This window comes from Rhincodon typus, chromosome 13 (assembly GCF_021869965.1).
Source record: "Rhincodon typus isolate 14 chromosome 13, sRhiTyp1.1, whole genome shotgun sequence".
Lineage (NCBI taxonomy): Eukaryota > Metazoa > Chordata > Chondrichthyes > Orectolobiformes > Rhincodontidae > Rhincodon > Rhincodon typus.
This window is the reverse complement of record NC_063344.1, coordinates 72,822,389-72,839,806: the sequence shown is the minus strand read 5'-3', so window position 1 is coordinate 72,839,806 and position 17,418 is coordinate 72,822,389. Positions and strand designations below refer to the sequence as shown.

Here is a 17,418-nt window from a genome sequence, read left to right as displayed (position 1 = left end):
CAGAGTGACCCAGGGGTTCAGATACGTAATTCTTTGCAGTTTGTGTCACGTATGGGTAGGTTGGTTAAGTCCTTTAAGTATAGGAGTTGGGAAGTCATGTTGAGGCTGTACAGGATATTGGCGATGCCTCTTCTGGAGTACTGTGTCCAGTTCTGGTCACCCAGTTATAGACAGGATGTTATTAAGCTGGAGAATGTTCAGAAGAGATTTACCAGGACTTTGCCAGGTATGGAAGGTTTGAGTTACAAAGAAAGGCTGGATAAGCTGGCACTTTTTTCATTGGACCATAGGAGGTTGAGAGGTGACCTAATAATAGCTTATGAAATCATGTGGAGTAAATATAGGGTTCATGGTAGGTGTCTTTTCCCTAGGATGGGGGATTTCAAGACGAGGAGGAATATTTGTAAGGCAGGAGATTTTAAAAAGACATGAGGGGCAAATATTTTACATGGATGATGGTTCACATGTGGAATGAACTTCCTGAAGAAGTGGTGAATGTGAGCATAATTACAACATTTAAAAGACATTTGGACAAGTACATGAATAGGAAAGGTTTGGAGGGGTATGGGCCAGGAGTAAGTGGGTAGCACTAATTTAGTTTGGGATTATATTTGGCATGGACTGATTGGACCAAAGGGTCTGTTTCAGTGTTGTATGACTATGACTCTAGGTCTGTACCAACTATGATGCCATTCTAAACTAATCCCATCTGCCTGCACATGGTCCACATCTCTCTTCCTTGCCTGTTCATGTGTTTGCCTAAATACATCTTAAACTTTGCTTATGTATCTGCTTCTACCATATCCCATAGCGGCGCATTCCAGAAACCTACCACCTCTTGCCTCACTTCATCTCCTATATACATTCCCCCTGTCATTTTAAAACTATGCTTCCTAGTATTTGACATTTCCACCCTGGGAAAAAGACTCTGACCATCCTTCCTTTCCATGCTTCACATAATTTTACATATTTCTGTCAGGTTGCCTTTTATTCATACATAAGGAGCAACAGGGTAACTAGAGAAAGGGTTGGCCCACTCAAGGACAAAGGAGGGAAGTTATGCGAGGAGTCAGAGAAAATGAGTGAGATTCTTAATGAGTACTTTGCGTCAGTATTCACCGAGGAAAGGGACATGACGGATGTTGAGGTTAGGGATAGATGTTTGATTACTCTAGGTCAAGTCAGCATAAGGAGGGGGGAAGTGTTGGGTATTCTAAAAGGCATTAGGGTGGACAAGTCCCCACGTCCGGATGGGATTTATCCCAGGTTACTGAGGGAAGCGAGGGAAGAAATAGCTGGGGCCTTAACAGATATCTTTGCAGCATCCTTGAGCACGGGTGAGGTCCCGGAGGACTGGAGAATTGCTAATGTTGTCCCCTTGTTTAAGAAGGGTAGCAAGGATAATCCAGGTAATTATAGACCAGTGAACTTGACGTCAGTGGTGGGGAAGCTGCTGGAGAAGATACTGAGGGATAGGATCTATTTACATTTGGAAGAAAATGGACTTATTAGTGATAGGCAGCATAGTTTTGTGTAGGGAAGATCATGTCTTACCAACTTGATAGAATTCTTTGAGGAAGTGACAAAGTTGATAGATGAGGGAAGGGCTGTAGATGTTATATACGTGGACTTCAGTAAGGCGTTTGACAAGGTTCCCCATGGTAGGCTAATGGAGAAAGTGAAGTCACGTGGGGTCCAGGGTGTACTAGCTAGATGGATAGAAAACTGGCTGGGCAATGGGAGACAGAGAGTTGTAGTGGAAGGGAGTTTCTCAAAATGGAGAACTGTGACCAGTGGTGTTCCACAGCGATCCGTGTTAGGACCACTGTTGTTTGTGATATACATAAATGATCTGGAGGAAGGTATAGATGGTCTGATTAGCAAGTTTGCAGATGCCACTAAGATTGGTGGAGTAGCAGATAATGAAGGGGACTGTCGGAGAATGCAGCAGAATATAGATAGATTGGAGTTGGGCAGAGAAATGGCAGATGGAGTTCAATCCAGGCAAATGCGACGTGATGCACTTTGGAAGATCCAATTCAAGAGCGAACTATACAGTAAATGGAAAAGCCCTGGGGAAAATTGATGCACAGAGAGATCTGGGTGTTCAGGTCCATTGTACCCTGAAGGTGGCAACACAGGTCGATAGAGTGGTCAAGAAGGCACACGGCATGCTTTAATTCATCGAACGGGCTATTGAGTACAAGAGTTGGCAGGTCATGTTGCAGTTGTACAGGATTTTGGTTCGACCACATTTGGAATACTGCGTACAGTTCTGGTCGCCACATTACCAAAAGGATGTGGATGCTTTGGAGAGGGTGCAGAGGAGGTTCACCTGGATGTTGCCTGGTATGGAGGGCGCTAGCTATGAAGAAAGGTTGAGTAGATTAGGATTATCTACATTAGAAAGACGGAGGTTGAGGGGGGACCTGATTGAGGTCTACAAAATCATGAGAGGTATAGACAGGGTGGATAGCAAGAAGCTTTTTCCCAGAATGGGGGACTCAATTACTAGGGGTTACGATTTCAAGGTGAGAGGGGAATAGTTTAAGGGAGATATGCGAGGAAAGTTCTTTACGCAGAGGGTGGTGGGTGCCTGAAACGCATTGCCAGCGGAGGTGGTAGAGGCGGGCACGATAGCATCATATAAGATGTATCTAGACAGATACATGAATGGGCAGGGAGCAAAGGGATACAGATCCTTGGAAAATTGGCAACAGGTTTAGATAGAGAATCTGGATCGGCGCAGGCTTCGAGGGCCGGAGGACCTGTTCCTGTGCTGTAATTTTCTTTGTTCTTTGTTGCCCCTCAGCCTCTGACAAATAGCGAAAGCAAACAAAGTGTGTCCAACCTCTCCTTATAGCTAATATACTCTCAGCCAGGCAATATCTTTTCACACCCTCTCCAAGACCACTACATCCTTCCTATAATGTGGTGACCAGAACTGCATACAATACTCCAAATGTAGCCTGACTGAAGTCTTACACAGCTGCAATATGACTTGCCAACTTTTCTATTCAATGCTCCAACTGATGAAGGCAAGCATGTTGCATTGCCTTCTTCACTACCTTATTCACTTGTGATGCCACTTTCAGGGAGCTATGGACTTGCACCCCAAGATCTCTCTATATATCAATGCTCCTAAGGGTCTTGTGATTTATTGTATACTTTCTTCTTGCATTTGACCTCCCAAAATGTATCACCTCATACTTGTCAGGGCTGAACTCCACTGTCATTTCCCTGTCCAACTGTCTAACTGATCTATATCCTGCTGTATCCTCTGACAACCTTTCTTACTACCCACAACTCCATCAATTTCTGTCTGCAATCTTACTAATCAGACTACCCACATTTTCATCTAAATCATTTCTATATACATTACAGACAACAGAGGTTCCAGTACTGAACCTTGCAGAACTCCACTGGTCACAGATCTCCAATCAGAAAAACACCCGTCCGCAACTACCTAAGGTCTTCTTTGACCAAGCCAACTTTTTCTCCAACTTACCAATTCAACATAGGTCCCTTTTGACTTAATCTTCTGGAGCAACTTGCCATGAGGGATCTTATCAAATTGTTTATTAAAGCTCATGTCAACAACATACACTGCCCTACCCTCATCAATCATCTTCACCACTTCCTCAAAATGCTCAATCAAATTTGTGCATAAAACCATGCTGACTATCCCTACTAAGTCCATTCTTTTCCAAATGGGAGTAAATCCTGTCCCTAAGAATTTTCTCCAATAATTTCCCTACCACTGATGTAAGGCTCACCAGCCTTTAATTTCCTGGCTTATCCCTGTTAGCCTCTTTAAACAAAGGAATAGCTTTTACTATTCACCAGTCTTCTGGAACCTCGCCTATTGATAAAAGGAATACAAAGATGTTTGTCAAGACCCCAGCAATCTCCTCTTTTGCCTCCTTCAGTATCCTGGGATAGATCTCAAGACCTGGAGACTTATGTACCTTAAATGTTTTTGAAGACAATCAACACCTCATCCTTCTTAATATCAACAGTGTGGGAGCAAGCCACAATGGATCTATCTTTTCACTAGCTACCCTTTTGCTCCTTATATGTGTACAAAATGCTTTGGAATTCTCCTTAATCCTACTTGCCAAGATTATTTCATGGCCTCCTTTAGCCCTCCTAATTCCTTGTTTAAATTCTTTTCTGTTCCCATTATATTCCTTAAGGGTCTTGACTGATTTCAATTTCCTCAAACATATACACACTTTTGTTTTCTTTTTGACTAAATTTTTAATATCTCTGGTCACCCTGGATTCCCAAATATTGCCATCTCTATCTTTGATCATCACAGGAACTTGCTGGTCTTGAACTCTGATCAAATGGCCTTAAAAAAAACTCCCACATGTCAGATGTGGATTTACCCAAAAATAACCACTTTCAATCTAATTTCTCCTAGTTCCTGCCTAATTAGCCTTGTTGTAATCAACCTTCCACAGTTTAGCACTTTCACCCAACAACCAGTCTTATCATTATGTATAACAATCTTAAAACTTGCAGAATTATGATCGACTGTTCCCAAAATGCTCCCCCACTGAAAGTTCAAACACCTGGCCAGGATCATTCCCCAGTACAAGGTCTAGTATGGCCCATTCCCTATTCGAACTATCTATGTATTGGTTCAAGAAACCCTCCTTGGATCTACCTAACAAATTCTGCCCCACCTTAGCCCATGAGACTAGGGAATCCCAGTGGATATTGAGGAAGTTAAAATCACCCATTACAACAACCATGTTGTTTTTACATCTTTTCATGGTCTGCTTACATATCTGTTTCTCTATCTCCCATTGGCTATTGAGAGGTTGATAGTGATTGCACATTTCTTATTCTTGAGTTCCACCCATCTGTCCTCACTGGATTAGCCCTCCAAATAGATAGGTTTTGAATGGTAACCACAACTGTAATATAGAAAACATAAGTTAATTTGTACAACAGCAAACTCCTTCCTATAGTGTGCTAATCATCTGCGAATCTGTTTTAGTAATATTGGTTGAGGGATAAAACACATGGGCAACTACCCTAATCATCTTTGAATATTGCTGTTGTATGTTGTGTGAGGTCAGAAATCACACGACTCCAGGTTACAGTCCAACAGGTTTGTTTGAAGACAGAAGCTTTCGGAGTCTCATTCCTTCTTCAGCTGTTAGCGTCAGCGAGGCTCCAAAAGCTGGTGTTTTCAAATAAACCTGTTGGACTATAACCTGGTGTCATGTGATCTCTGACCTTGTCCACCCCAGTCCAACGCCAGCACCGCCACATCATGTATGCTGTATGATCACTCAAAGGATTAATAGGGCTTCTGTTTGGCATCTAGATAGGAAGTCGTCAAAGACACAGATCTTTCAGCTGATCAGCATGGCTTTGTGCATGGGAGATCATGCCTCAAATTTGTTAGAGTTCTTTGATGAAGTGACCAGGAAGGTTGATGAGGGTAGTAGATGTAGTCTACATGGATTTTAGTAAGGCCTTTGATAAGATTCCACATGGTAGGCTCCACAAGGTTGGATCACATGAAATCCAAATTGGATACGCAGTTGGCTTGATGGTAGGAAGCAGAGAAGATGCTTGTCTGACTGGAGGCCTGTGACTAGTGGTGTTCCTCAGGGGTTGGTGCTGGACCCATTGCTGTTTGTTATCTATATCAATGATTTAGATGAGAATGTACAAGGCATGACTAGTAAGTTTGTGGATGGCACTAAAATAGGTGGTATCGTGGACAGTGAGGAAAATTACCAGAAATTGCAGTAATAAGCTGGGGAAGTGGGCTGAGAAATGGCAATGGAGTTTAATATAGATAAGTGTGAGGTGGTCTATTTTGGAAAGTCAAATCAAAGTCGGAGTTTCATGGTGAATGGTAGGGCCTTAGGGAGTGTAGTGAAACAGAGAGACCTTGGGAGTGCAGGTGCACAGTTCTCTGAAAGTGGAGTCACAGGTAGGTAAGGCAAAGAAGGCGGCATTTGGCACACTGGCCTTCATCAGTCAGGACAGCGAGTACAGAAGTTGGGAAGTTATGTTGCACTTGTACAGTCTGTTGGTGAGGCCATACTTGGAGTACTATGTTCAGTTTTGGTCACCTTGCTATAGGAAGGATGTTATTAAACTGGAAAGAGTGCAGAATTTTAAAAGGATGTTGCTAGAACTCAAGGGACTGAGTTATAAGGAGAAGTTGGACAAGCTAGGACTTTTTTTCTTTAGAGCATAGGAAACTGAGAGGGGATCTTACAGAAATGTATAAGATCATGAGAAGCGTGGATAGGGTGAATGCACTCAGTCTTATTTCCCAGGGTTGGGGAATCAAGGACTAGAGGGCATCAGTTTAAGGTAAGAGGGGAAAGAATAAATGAGGGGCAAATATTTTACACAGAGGATGGTACACATATGGAATGAGCTGCCAGCGGAAGTGGTTGAGGCAGGTACATTAACAACATTTAAAAGGCATTTGTACAAATAAATGAGTAGGAAAGGTTTGGAAGGATATGGGCCAAGTGCAGGGAAATGGAGTTAGTGTGGATGGATATTTTAGTCAGCATGAACTTGTTTGAGCTGAAGGGCCTGTAGGACTCTATGACTCTATGATCAGTTCATGCTCATGTTTTTATCACAGAACTGGTGCAGAAAGCGTCATTTGGTGCTATGTCTGCACTGGCTCTCTCATCATTTTGTCCAAATGCCAAACATCTTTTTGCCTTTTCTGCATACGCCTATCATTGATTCTACAAATCATCATCCAGTGCCCACTTGAATCCCTCAATTGAAACTGCCTCCATGACAATTCCAGGTAGTGCAATCCAGAACCTAAATACTTACTGTATCCACAAGATAGTTTTGCAAAAGAAACTATCCCCTCTGGTTCTTCTGCCTTTACAACAGGAATAGTTTTCCCCTATTTACTTTGTCCTGACCCTTCCTGATTTTGAAAACTTCTGTCAGATTTCCCCAAAGCCTTCTCCTCTTCAAGGAAACAGTTCCTTCTCCAGTGTATTCTCATAACTGAACTACCCAATCCCTGGACTCCATCCTTGCAAAGCTTTTTCTACATTCTCTCCAATGCATTCTTATATTCCCAAAATGTGGTATCTAGAACTGCACACAATACTCTGAGATTTAACAAGTATTCTATACAAATTCATTAAAACCTCCCAACTCTTATACACTATGCCCCTATTAATGAAGCCTAGGATACTGAACTGTTTATTAACAGTTCTTTCTACATTTGCTGTCCTACCTTACTGACATATTTACCATATGCACCCACATCTCTCTGCTCGTGCATACCCTTCACATTTTAATATTTTCCACATTATTTGTACTAAAATGTGTTTCATCTGACAGAATGGCATAATAGTCGACACAGATATGGTGGGGTGAAGGGCCTGTTTCTGTGCTGTATTGTTCTATGTTCTATGCTCACATTTCTCTACAATGAACCTCATCTTCTACCTATCTGCCCACTAATGTTTGGAAGTTTAACACAGTCCTTATCACAGTTTACAGTTTTCTCATTTTGGGACAAAATTTTGTATCATCCACGGACTTTGAAATTATCCCCTGCACATCAAGGTGTAAAGCATTTTTAATTTCATGGAACTAATACCAACCCCTGAGGAATTTCACTACAAACATTGCTCCAGCTCAAACAAATCCATTAATTCTCTACTTCCTAACAGTCAACCAATGTTGCACCCACGTTACGATAGTGTCTTACAAGTCCTGGGTTCAATTCTACTTTCGAGTGACTGTGTGGAGTTTGCACATTCTCCCTGTATCTATGAGGGTTTGCTCTGGTTTCCTCCCAAAGTCCAAAAATGTGTTCAGTTTCAACATTTAAAACAGGGCAGCATGGTGGCTCAGTGATTAGCGCTGCTGCCTCACAGCACCGGGGATCTGGTTCAATTCCACCCTCGGGCAACTGTCTGTGTGGAGTTTGCACGTTCTCCCCATGTCTGCGTGGGTTTCCTCCAGGTGCTCCATTTCCTCCCACAGTCCAAAGATGTGCAGGCTAGGTGGATTGGCCATGCTAAATTGCCCGTAGTGTCCGGGGATATTTAGGTCAGACATGGGGAAATGCAGGGGTAGGGGAATGAGTCAGGTTGGGATGCTCTTCATAGGGGTGGTGTGGACTTGTTGGGCCGAATGGCCTGATCCACACTGTAGGGATTCTGTGATTGAAGTCTGTTGTGTGGCATTTATTGGACATCTTTTGGAAGCCCATGTTCACCACAGCAACAGTATCACCTCATATACACCCATCTCTGTTAGCACTTCAAAAATCTCAGCAACTTAGTTCGATATGATTTGCCCTTAGAAAATGTTATAATGCTCATTTCTGCCATACTCCCTTCTTATATACCACTAAATGCATTAGGTTCATTTAACACTTGTATAAATTGTGCCCAAAATTACACAAATTTTTAAAAATCATAGAATCACATAGCATAGAACAGGCCCTTCAACCCATCTATGTCAATGCTGACCAACAAATACCTATTTACCCGCATTTGGTCCAAAGCCTGCTATGCCCTGCCATTTTAATTGCTCACCCCATTGCTTCTTAAATGTTACGAGAGTACCTGCCTGCACCAATCTCTCTGATAGGGCATTCCATGTTTCCACCACCCTCTGGGTGGAAAAACATTTCCTCGGATCTCCTCTAAGCCACTTACTCCTCACCTTAAAAACTTATGTCTTCTGCCTTCCATTGGGAAAAGATACTCACAATCTACCCCTATCTACGTCTCTCATAATTTTGTACATTTTGTGTTTTCTCCCACCTCAGATTTGTTCTAATTCAATTGTAAACTGTACACATAATACTGGAGAATTTGCTCTGAATCAGCACAATGGGGCAATATTTCGAATCACATTTTGTTTCACAAAGTAATTCCTGGTATTCCGATGAGGTATCTTGAAACTGTTGCAGTCTTATTAACAATGCCTAAAAATGACCTGATCACAAAAATCAATACTTTTGATCACTATATTGTCAGTCCCCTGAATTCATGTAACTGACTTTAAAAAATAAGAAATTCATTTGTAATTTCTACTGGAAATTTTATAGGAGTTAGCTTCTTGGTAAATTAGGAATTAAAAATAATCTTTCAAAAAGGTGTCAAGAGCAAAAACAGAAGTTGCTCGAAAAGCTCAGCAGGTCTGGCAGCATCTGTGAAGAAAAAAATCACGAGTTAACGTTTCAGGTCTGGTGACCCTTCCTCAGAACTTCAAGCAGGAAGAGTCACCGGTCCCGAAACGTTGAACTCTGATTTTTTTCTTCACAGATGCTGCCAGACCTGCTGAGTTTTTCCAGCAACTTTTGTGTTTTTGTTCCCGATTTACAGCATCCGCAGTTCTTTCGGTTTAAAAAGGTGTCAATCAGTTTCAATACCATTAAAAACGCGATTGCCACAAACATCACGGGAATTTAACCCAGAGAGACAGCCTTGGAAAAGGAACTGGCTCCCAGTACAGCGTTTTGCTGAAACTGATGCAAAAATAAACATTGCAGAAACTCAATTTGCGCTGGAGGTAATCGAGGCGTCAAATCTTGCAAATTTCGGGCGAATTGCGCCTTGCACAAACACGACTGCAATCGTTTTTGTTAAAACTTATCGGGTCATTTGCTCACGCATTCGCATGAAAAGAGATAGCTCTGCTGAAATGTTTCCCAGGAATAAACAGGCTGTGACAGCGAGTGAGAGAATGTATCTCCTGATCCTCACCTTGATGCTCCTGAAATTACAACTGCGAGTTTTCCAGCTCGGTTTGACTGTGTTCATCTCCTCCATCCCTCCTGGAAAAGTGACACGAAGGGCTCCCACTGTCCGCTGAGCTTCACCAACGATTGGCAAGTGGTTTCCCACCAGGCGCCTCGAAAAGCATTTCGCTCTTTCCTTCTCTCTCCTCTGCGTCGGGAACAGTCAAGCTCTGGAATTTATATCTCGTCCACCCTGTGATGAAATAGAGCACGTCATATTCAAAAGCAGTAGTTATTTTCACGTGTCACCTCCCAATGGCATGAAATCGGCAGAATACCAGACTGAACCCATTGATTCATTCTGCGTTAAACTGGTTGAATTTTTTGATGAAAGAGAGGAGTCGATGTAGACAGTGGAGTTGCTGTCAAGGTGTGAGCTTCCAAAAGATGTTTGACAATGTGCTTTCCAGCAAAGTTAAAATTCATGGGAGGAATACAAAGATATTTGAGAGACAAGAAACAGAAAATACTGTTCGCTTCTCAGAGCTGCAGAACCATTTAGGGCAAAGGTTTGCCAGAAGCTGCAGCTAACCTAAACGGCCATCCCAAAGTCTCCAACAGGCAGATAAACATTAAGAGCGGTTAAAGGAGACGTAGGGCTGATGAGAAACCAAAAAGGGATTTACACATGGAAGCAGGGGACCTGACTGAAGTGTTAAGTAAATACTTTGCATTTGCCTTTACAAAAAGAGGAGGATGTTGCACAGACCATGGTGACAAAGAGGAAATTCTAGAAGATTTCATTATTGATAAGGAAGAAGCCTGGAATAGACTGTTAATACTTGACAAGACACTGGGATGAGATAAGAAGCATTCAAATAAAAACCGAAAGAACTGTGGATGCTGTAAATTAGGAACAAAAACAAAGTTGCTGGACAAGCTCAGCAGGTCTGGCAGTATCTGTGAATGAAAAACAAGAGTTAACATTTTGGGTCCAGTAAACTCAGAATTCAGCATTCAAATCCTTGAAAGAAGAATGAATAGACATTGTGGAGGTACTGGCCATAATTTTGTCAGTCCTCTCTGGATGTACTAAAAGACTGGAAAGTTGCTAACTTAATGGCCTTGTTCAAAAAAAAAGGCTGTAATGATAATCCCAGCAATTACAGACCCAGTTAGTTTAACTTTAGTATTGGAACTTTTTCAGTAAAGATATTTGGGCTAGAATAAGTAGTCACATGAAAAAGCTATATTGGTCAGGAAGTCAGCATGGATTTCTGAGGGGGGATTGTGTTTAACTAACTTGGAGTTTTATGAAGAGGTAAAGGAAAAGTTTTGTGAGGGTATTGCTTACGATGTGGTATACATGAATTTCCAGAAGACATTTGTTTCAGTCCCTCACAACAGATTTATGAGGAAAATTATAAGTCATGGTATATAAAGGTCAGTTGCAATGTGGATACAAAATTGACTGAGTAATGAGAAACAGAGGAGTGGTCAATGGATATTTTCTGGGCTGGAGGAAGGTTTGTATTGGGAGTTCCCAGGGGTTTGTATTGGGACCATTGCTTTTCCTAATGTATATTAAACATCAGGTTCTTGGTGTGCAGGGGCACAATTTGGAGATGATACTAAACTTGGAAGAACTGGTAACCTTGAGGAAGGACGTTGGCAAGTTTGTTGGAGAGAGTAGGTAAGTGGCAGATGAGGTTCAATGCAGAGACGTATCACTTTGATCAGAAGGACATTGAAAGACAATGATAAAGTGGGTACAGGAGCAGAGGGACCTGGGTGTATATGTGCACAGACTATTAAAGGTGGCAGGACAGGTGGAGAGAGCAGTTAATAAGCATACAGTATGCTCAACTTTAATAATAGGGAAACAGAGTACAAGAGCAGGGAAGTGATATTGAACTTGTACAAGTTGTTAGACTTCAGCTGGAGCATTGTGTACAGTTCTGGGTGCTACATTATAGGGAGGATGTGAATGCATTGGAGGGAATGCAGAAGTGGTTTACAGGAATGGTTCCAGGGATGAGAAACTTCAGTTTATGAGGATAATTTGAAGAAGTTAGGACTGTTCTCCTTGAACAGAAGAAGGCTAAGAGGAGATCTGATAAAGGTTTACAAAATCACGAGTAGGCAGAACAGAGCAGATAAGGTGAGACTGTCTCCATTTGAAAAAGGATCAAGAATGAAAGGATATAGATTTAAAGTGATGTGCAAATGAAGCAAGAATGAGGTGAGGAAATGTTTTTTTCACACAGCCAGTAGTTAGAGTATAGAATGCACTGCCTGGAAATATGGTGGATGCAGGTTCAAATGAGGCATTCAAGAAGGGATTGGATTTTTTTTGAATAGTAGTAGTGTGCTGGGATATAGGGTAAAGACAAGAGATTGTTACTACATAATAGAGCCAGACTATATAATAGAGCCAGTGCAAGCATGATGGGCCAAAAAGCCTCCTCTAAACCATAATAATTATGGTTTTGTGATTGTATGTATGCTTATGTGGCGGAGGGGGGAAATTGAAGCATCACTGACCATCATGGAGCTCCAACCAAGTTCTAACAATGGTGCTCCCCACCTTAATGGCCCCTCTTGTCTTGCTTCACCCCTCTCTCATCTCTCACCTCCTCCATACACTCCTCTCTCAGTTCTCATTGCAGGACAGAACAGTTTTCAAGTTTCAAAATGGGGTCACAGAGGTACAAATTTGGGAAACAGAAGAAGCAATGGGGTCCAAACATTGCTCTTTTCATGAAATGAGAGTGCTGGAGAAACTCACCAAACCTGGTAGAAGCTGTGAGTTAACTTTCCAAGTTCAGAAAAATCATATTCCCTTGTTCAACTATTTGTTTTTAATTCAAATGTTTTATATGAATTTATTTCCTTCCTGAAATAATCTTCTAATTTTCCGATGATCATAGAAGATAATTGCATCAAATGCAAGCAGTGGGTCAAAAAAATGCTTCACTGCTGGGAGAGGCACAATAATTATTTGGCAATACCATTTGCAGGTGGGACCTCAACAGTTGAATATTTCATCCCGGGCAGATGAATAATTCATTTGCAAATGGTTGAGACTGAAATTCAAACACCCAATAGTAATGTCTTTCATAAAGGTCAGTGCTGATTGCACCATTCACCTTTCCAGAATTCCAGTGAAATAGCTTTGAATATAAACATGGTAATACCCCATCTCTGTAACCCACGATACTTCAAAACACAAAAGGTGGATGCAAACACATTCCTGAAGTTGAACCATAGTACACTGTCTGTCAACAATGGCTCTGTGACCTGTCTCGCTGGAGGGACCTAATTTGAGGAATGCTGATCTAGCAGTGGACTCTTGTCTGTTGTAAGCTAAATTCTACTGTTCAGGTTTTCTCATCACACCTGGAAATGTCTTTTAGCTGGTGGACTTTGGGCCAGTCATTCCCATGACGTTGCATGGACTATGTTGCCTGATCTTGAGCTCTGATGAGCCAGTAGGAGTCACTGTTTCATATGGTCTCATTTCAATTGCACAATGGGATAAAGACTGTAGAAAAGGAAGTTTTGAAAGTTTTTGATGTGGTATTTGTAAATGTCTTAATAGTCATTGTAGTTCAATGAGTTTGTTAACGGCCTAATAAATCAGAAATTGTTGGCCTGATGCCAACAAGGTAATTTGCGAATTTAACTTCATAGTCATAGAGATATAAGGAACAGAAAATGACCCTTCAGCCCATCATATCCATGCCAGTCTATACAACCACTTAACTATTCTAACCCTACATTCCAGCACTTGGCCCATAGCCTTGGCATCATAAGTGCAAACCTAAATGCTTCTTAAATGCTTCAGTTTAAATCATTATTAGGAGGCATTATGGGACAGACAGTCCAGCCACTGAATAAAGCATGCCTTCCTTGAGAGGAGACCTAGAACATGAAAATCTTGGTGACAAGGGAAAAAGCAGTTAAAAATAAGACAGAAGGAACAAAACATCATTGGTAAACTACAGGTCAACCAGTCTACTGTACATTACTAGCAAGTTTTGTCAAATGCAAAATTAATTCTCCCTTGGAGAAGCATGGGCAACAAGGAACCAAAGATTTTGTTAAAGGCAAGTTGAAACAAATTGAGTTATTAATGAAGGTTGTGATGAACAAACTTGAGGAGGTGTAGTGATTGTAATGCGGGCAGCCAGTTGGCCATCATAGAAAATTAGTTCCCCGATTAGGACTGTTCATCTGGTCTGATCAGGGAGCCCTGGCTGACATATTAAAAAAGAGTGAGTGTCAGAGATATTGACACTCTTGTATCTGACCCTGAATGAGGCTGTACTATAGGAATAGAGGGATATGGATCAAGGGCAAGCAAAAGGGATCAGTTTAATTTGGTGTCATGTTCAGTATAATATCATGGGCTGAAGGGCCTGTTCCTGTGCTGTACTCTTCTATGTTCTATAGTTAAGGAGTGGTCATGTGTAAATAACGAGTGAATTGGCAATGGGATACTGGTGTCTGTGGAGTTATTTTAGTGGTGAAGAGAGTAAAGCATGATCCTGAAGAAACTTGCCTGCAACAGTCATCTTTGAGTTGGATAAGCATTTCTTACTTCATGCCTTTATCAGGCAAGCTTGACTTGTTCAAAACTGCCATCAAGAACTGAGCCCAATAGATGGAAGGAATGTGGGATAACCAAGTGTGGAGCTGGAGGAATACAGCAGGCCAGGCAGCATCACAGGAACAGGAAAGCTCACATTTTGGGTTGGGGCCCTTCTTCAGAAATGCTGTTCCTGTTCCTCAGATGCTGCCTGGCCTGCTGTGTTCCTCCAGCTCCACACTGTGTTATCTCTCCAGCATCTGCAGTTTGTGCTATCTCAGATGGAAGGAATGTGTTTTTTTTTCCTGGGCCCAGGACATTGTGGCAAATGAAAATCACAGTAATTCTCCTGACTGTCTACAGCTGCAGCTTTTTCTGTCTTTAGGAGCCCAGCTTTTCCTGAGGCACCAGATCTAAAACCTTACAAGAATTGACTGACATAGTTAAGGAATGTTATGATCCCAAGCCCTTGGAATTTTTGACTAAGTTAAGACAACTGGCAGAAGACTATGAATTTGGTTTAACCCTTAATGAAACGCCGAGACACCGTCTAGCATGTGGGATTAATGATGTAACTATGCAAAAAATACCTGCTAGCTGAAGCCCAATTGGACTTTAAACTAGTGCTACAACTAGCTTTATCATTATAAGTACAGGACATTGGTTAGACCACTTTTAGAATACTGCATTCAGTTCTGGTCTTCCTGCCAAAAGAAAGACGTTGTTAAACTTGAAAGGGTGCAAAAAAGATTTACAAGGATGTTGCCCGGATTGGAGCATTCCAGCTGTACGGAGAGGCTGAAGAGGCTGTGACTAATTTCTCTGGAGCGTTGGAGGCTGAGGAGTGATCTTAATAAAAATTTATAAAATCATGAGGGGCATGGATAGGGTAGATAGCCAAGGCCTTTCTCCGAGGACTGGGGAGTCCAAAACTAGGAGGCATATGTTTTAGGTGAGAGTGGTAAGAGGGATCTAAGGGCAACTTTTTCACGCAGAGGGTAGTGCATGTAAGGAATGAATTGCCAAAGTAAGAGGCAAAGGCTGGTACAATAGCAACATTTAACAGGCATCTGGATGGGTATATGAATAGGAAGGAGTTAGAGGGATATGGGCTAAATGCTGGCAAATGGAACTAGATTAGCTTAGAGTGTCTGGACGGAGCACACTTAAGACTTTTTGGACGGAAGGATCTATTTCTGTGCTGTACAACTCTACGAGTCTTAAGTTGCAGGGTATTCCAATGGAAGTGGATACCCTCATCAGTCTGACTGTGCTTGGGGAACACCACGTAAGTGCAAGCTGAGCATGATGGGTGCCTGGAATTTGCTGCCATGGAAGGTGGTAGAAGCAGCTACATTAGCCAAGCTTAAAAGACATTTAGACAGACATACGAACAAGCAGGGAATAGAAAGGTATGGACCATGTGCAGGCAGGTGGCATTAGTTTAGAATGAAATCATGTTGGCACAGACATTTTAGAACACAGAACATAGAACCATACAGCACAGGAATGGGTCCTTCAGCCCTTGATGTTGTGCCACACATGCGCCAAATTAAACTAATCCCTTCTGCCTGCCATTGGTCCATATCCCTCCATTCCTTGCATATTTATGTGCTTATCTGAAAGTCCCTTAAACGCCCCTATTGTATCTGTCTCCACCACCACCCCTGGCAGTGTGTTCCAGACTCCTACCACTCTCTGTGTAAAAAAGATCCCCCTCGCATGTCCTTTGAACTTTCCCCCTTTAATCTTACATGCATGCCCACTAGTATTAGACATTTCAACTCTGGGAAAAAGATTTTGACAATCAACCCTATCAATCCATCTCATAATTTTACAGACTTCTATCAAGTCTCCCTTCAGCCTCCACCACTCCACAGAAAACAACTTGAGTTTTTCTAGTCTCTCCTTATAGCTCATACACTCTAATCCAGGCAGGACCTGGGTGTCCTTGTGCATCAATCGCTGAAGGTAAGCATGCAGGTGCAGCAGATGGTAAAGAAGGAAAATGGTATATTTGCCTTCATTGTGAGAGGTTTTGAGTACAGGAGCAGGGATGTATTGTTGCAGTTGTACAGGGCCTTGGTGAGGCCACATCTAGAATACTGTGTGCAGTTTTGGTTTCCTTTTCTGAGGAACGATGCTCTTGCTCTCAAGGGAGTGCAGCAAAGGTTTACCAGGCTGATTCCGGGGATAGCAGGTCTGACGTATGAGGAGAGATTGACGAGGTTGGGATTGTTTTCACTGGAGTTCAGACAAATGAGAGGGGATCTCATAGAGACTCATAAAATTCTAAGAGGACTGAATAGGGTAGATGCAGGGAGCGTGTTCCGGATGGTGGGTGTGTCCAGAACCAGGGGTCACAGTAACAGGATTTGGGGTAGGCAATTTAGTACGCAGATGAGGAGACATTTCTTCACCCAAAGAATGGTGATCCTGTGAAATTCATTACCACAGGGAATAGTTGATGCCAAAACATTGAATGTGTTCAAGAGGCGACTAGATGTAGCACTTGGGGGCGAATGGGATCAAAGGCTACGGGGAGAAAGCAGGATTAGGCTATTGAGTTGGATGATCAGCCATGATCGTGAAGAATAGCAGAACAGGCTCGAAGGGCTGAATTGCCTCCTCTTGCTCCTATCTTTTATGTTTCTATGTTTCTAAACATCTTCCGCACCCTCTCCAAAACCTCCACATCCTTCCTGTAGTATGGCGACCAGAATTGAACGCAATACTCTAAATGTGGCCTAACCAAAGTCTTATAAAGCTGCAACATGACATCTTGACACTGGTACTCAATTCCCTGACCACTAAAGGCAAGCATACCATGAGCCTTCTTTACCACGCTATCTACTGGCATGGCTACTTTCAAGGAGCTATGGACTTGAACCTCAAGATCCTTTTGTACATCAATACTGTTCAGTCCTGCCATTAACTGTATACTTTTCCTTAACATTTGATCTCCCAGACTGCAGCACCTCACACTTACCTGATTAAACTCCATCTGCCATTTCTCTGCCCATATCTGCAACTGGTCTATATCGCTGATATAACAAGGTGTAGAGCTGGATGAACACAGCAGGCCAAGCAGCATCAGAGGAGCAGGAAG

General features: G+C 42.2%; 1 protein-coding gene across 1 annotated transcript in view; it reads right to left on the bottom strand.

The window, feature by feature from the left end:
• LOC109923277 (solute carrier organic anion transporter family member 2A1-like) overlaps nucleotides 1-17,418 on the bottom strand; it is a 168,324-nt gene that overhangs the window by 136,327 nt on the left and 14,579 nt on the right. Inside the window, exon 3 of the mRNA XM_048604665.1 lies at nucleotides 9,744-9,971. Coding sequence (XP_048460622.1) covers nucleotides 9,744-9,809 — 66 coding nt within the window. The 5' untranslated portion in view covers nucleotides 9,810-9,971. The remainder of the gene's footprint in view (nucleotides 1-9,743; nucleotides 9,972-17,418) is intronic.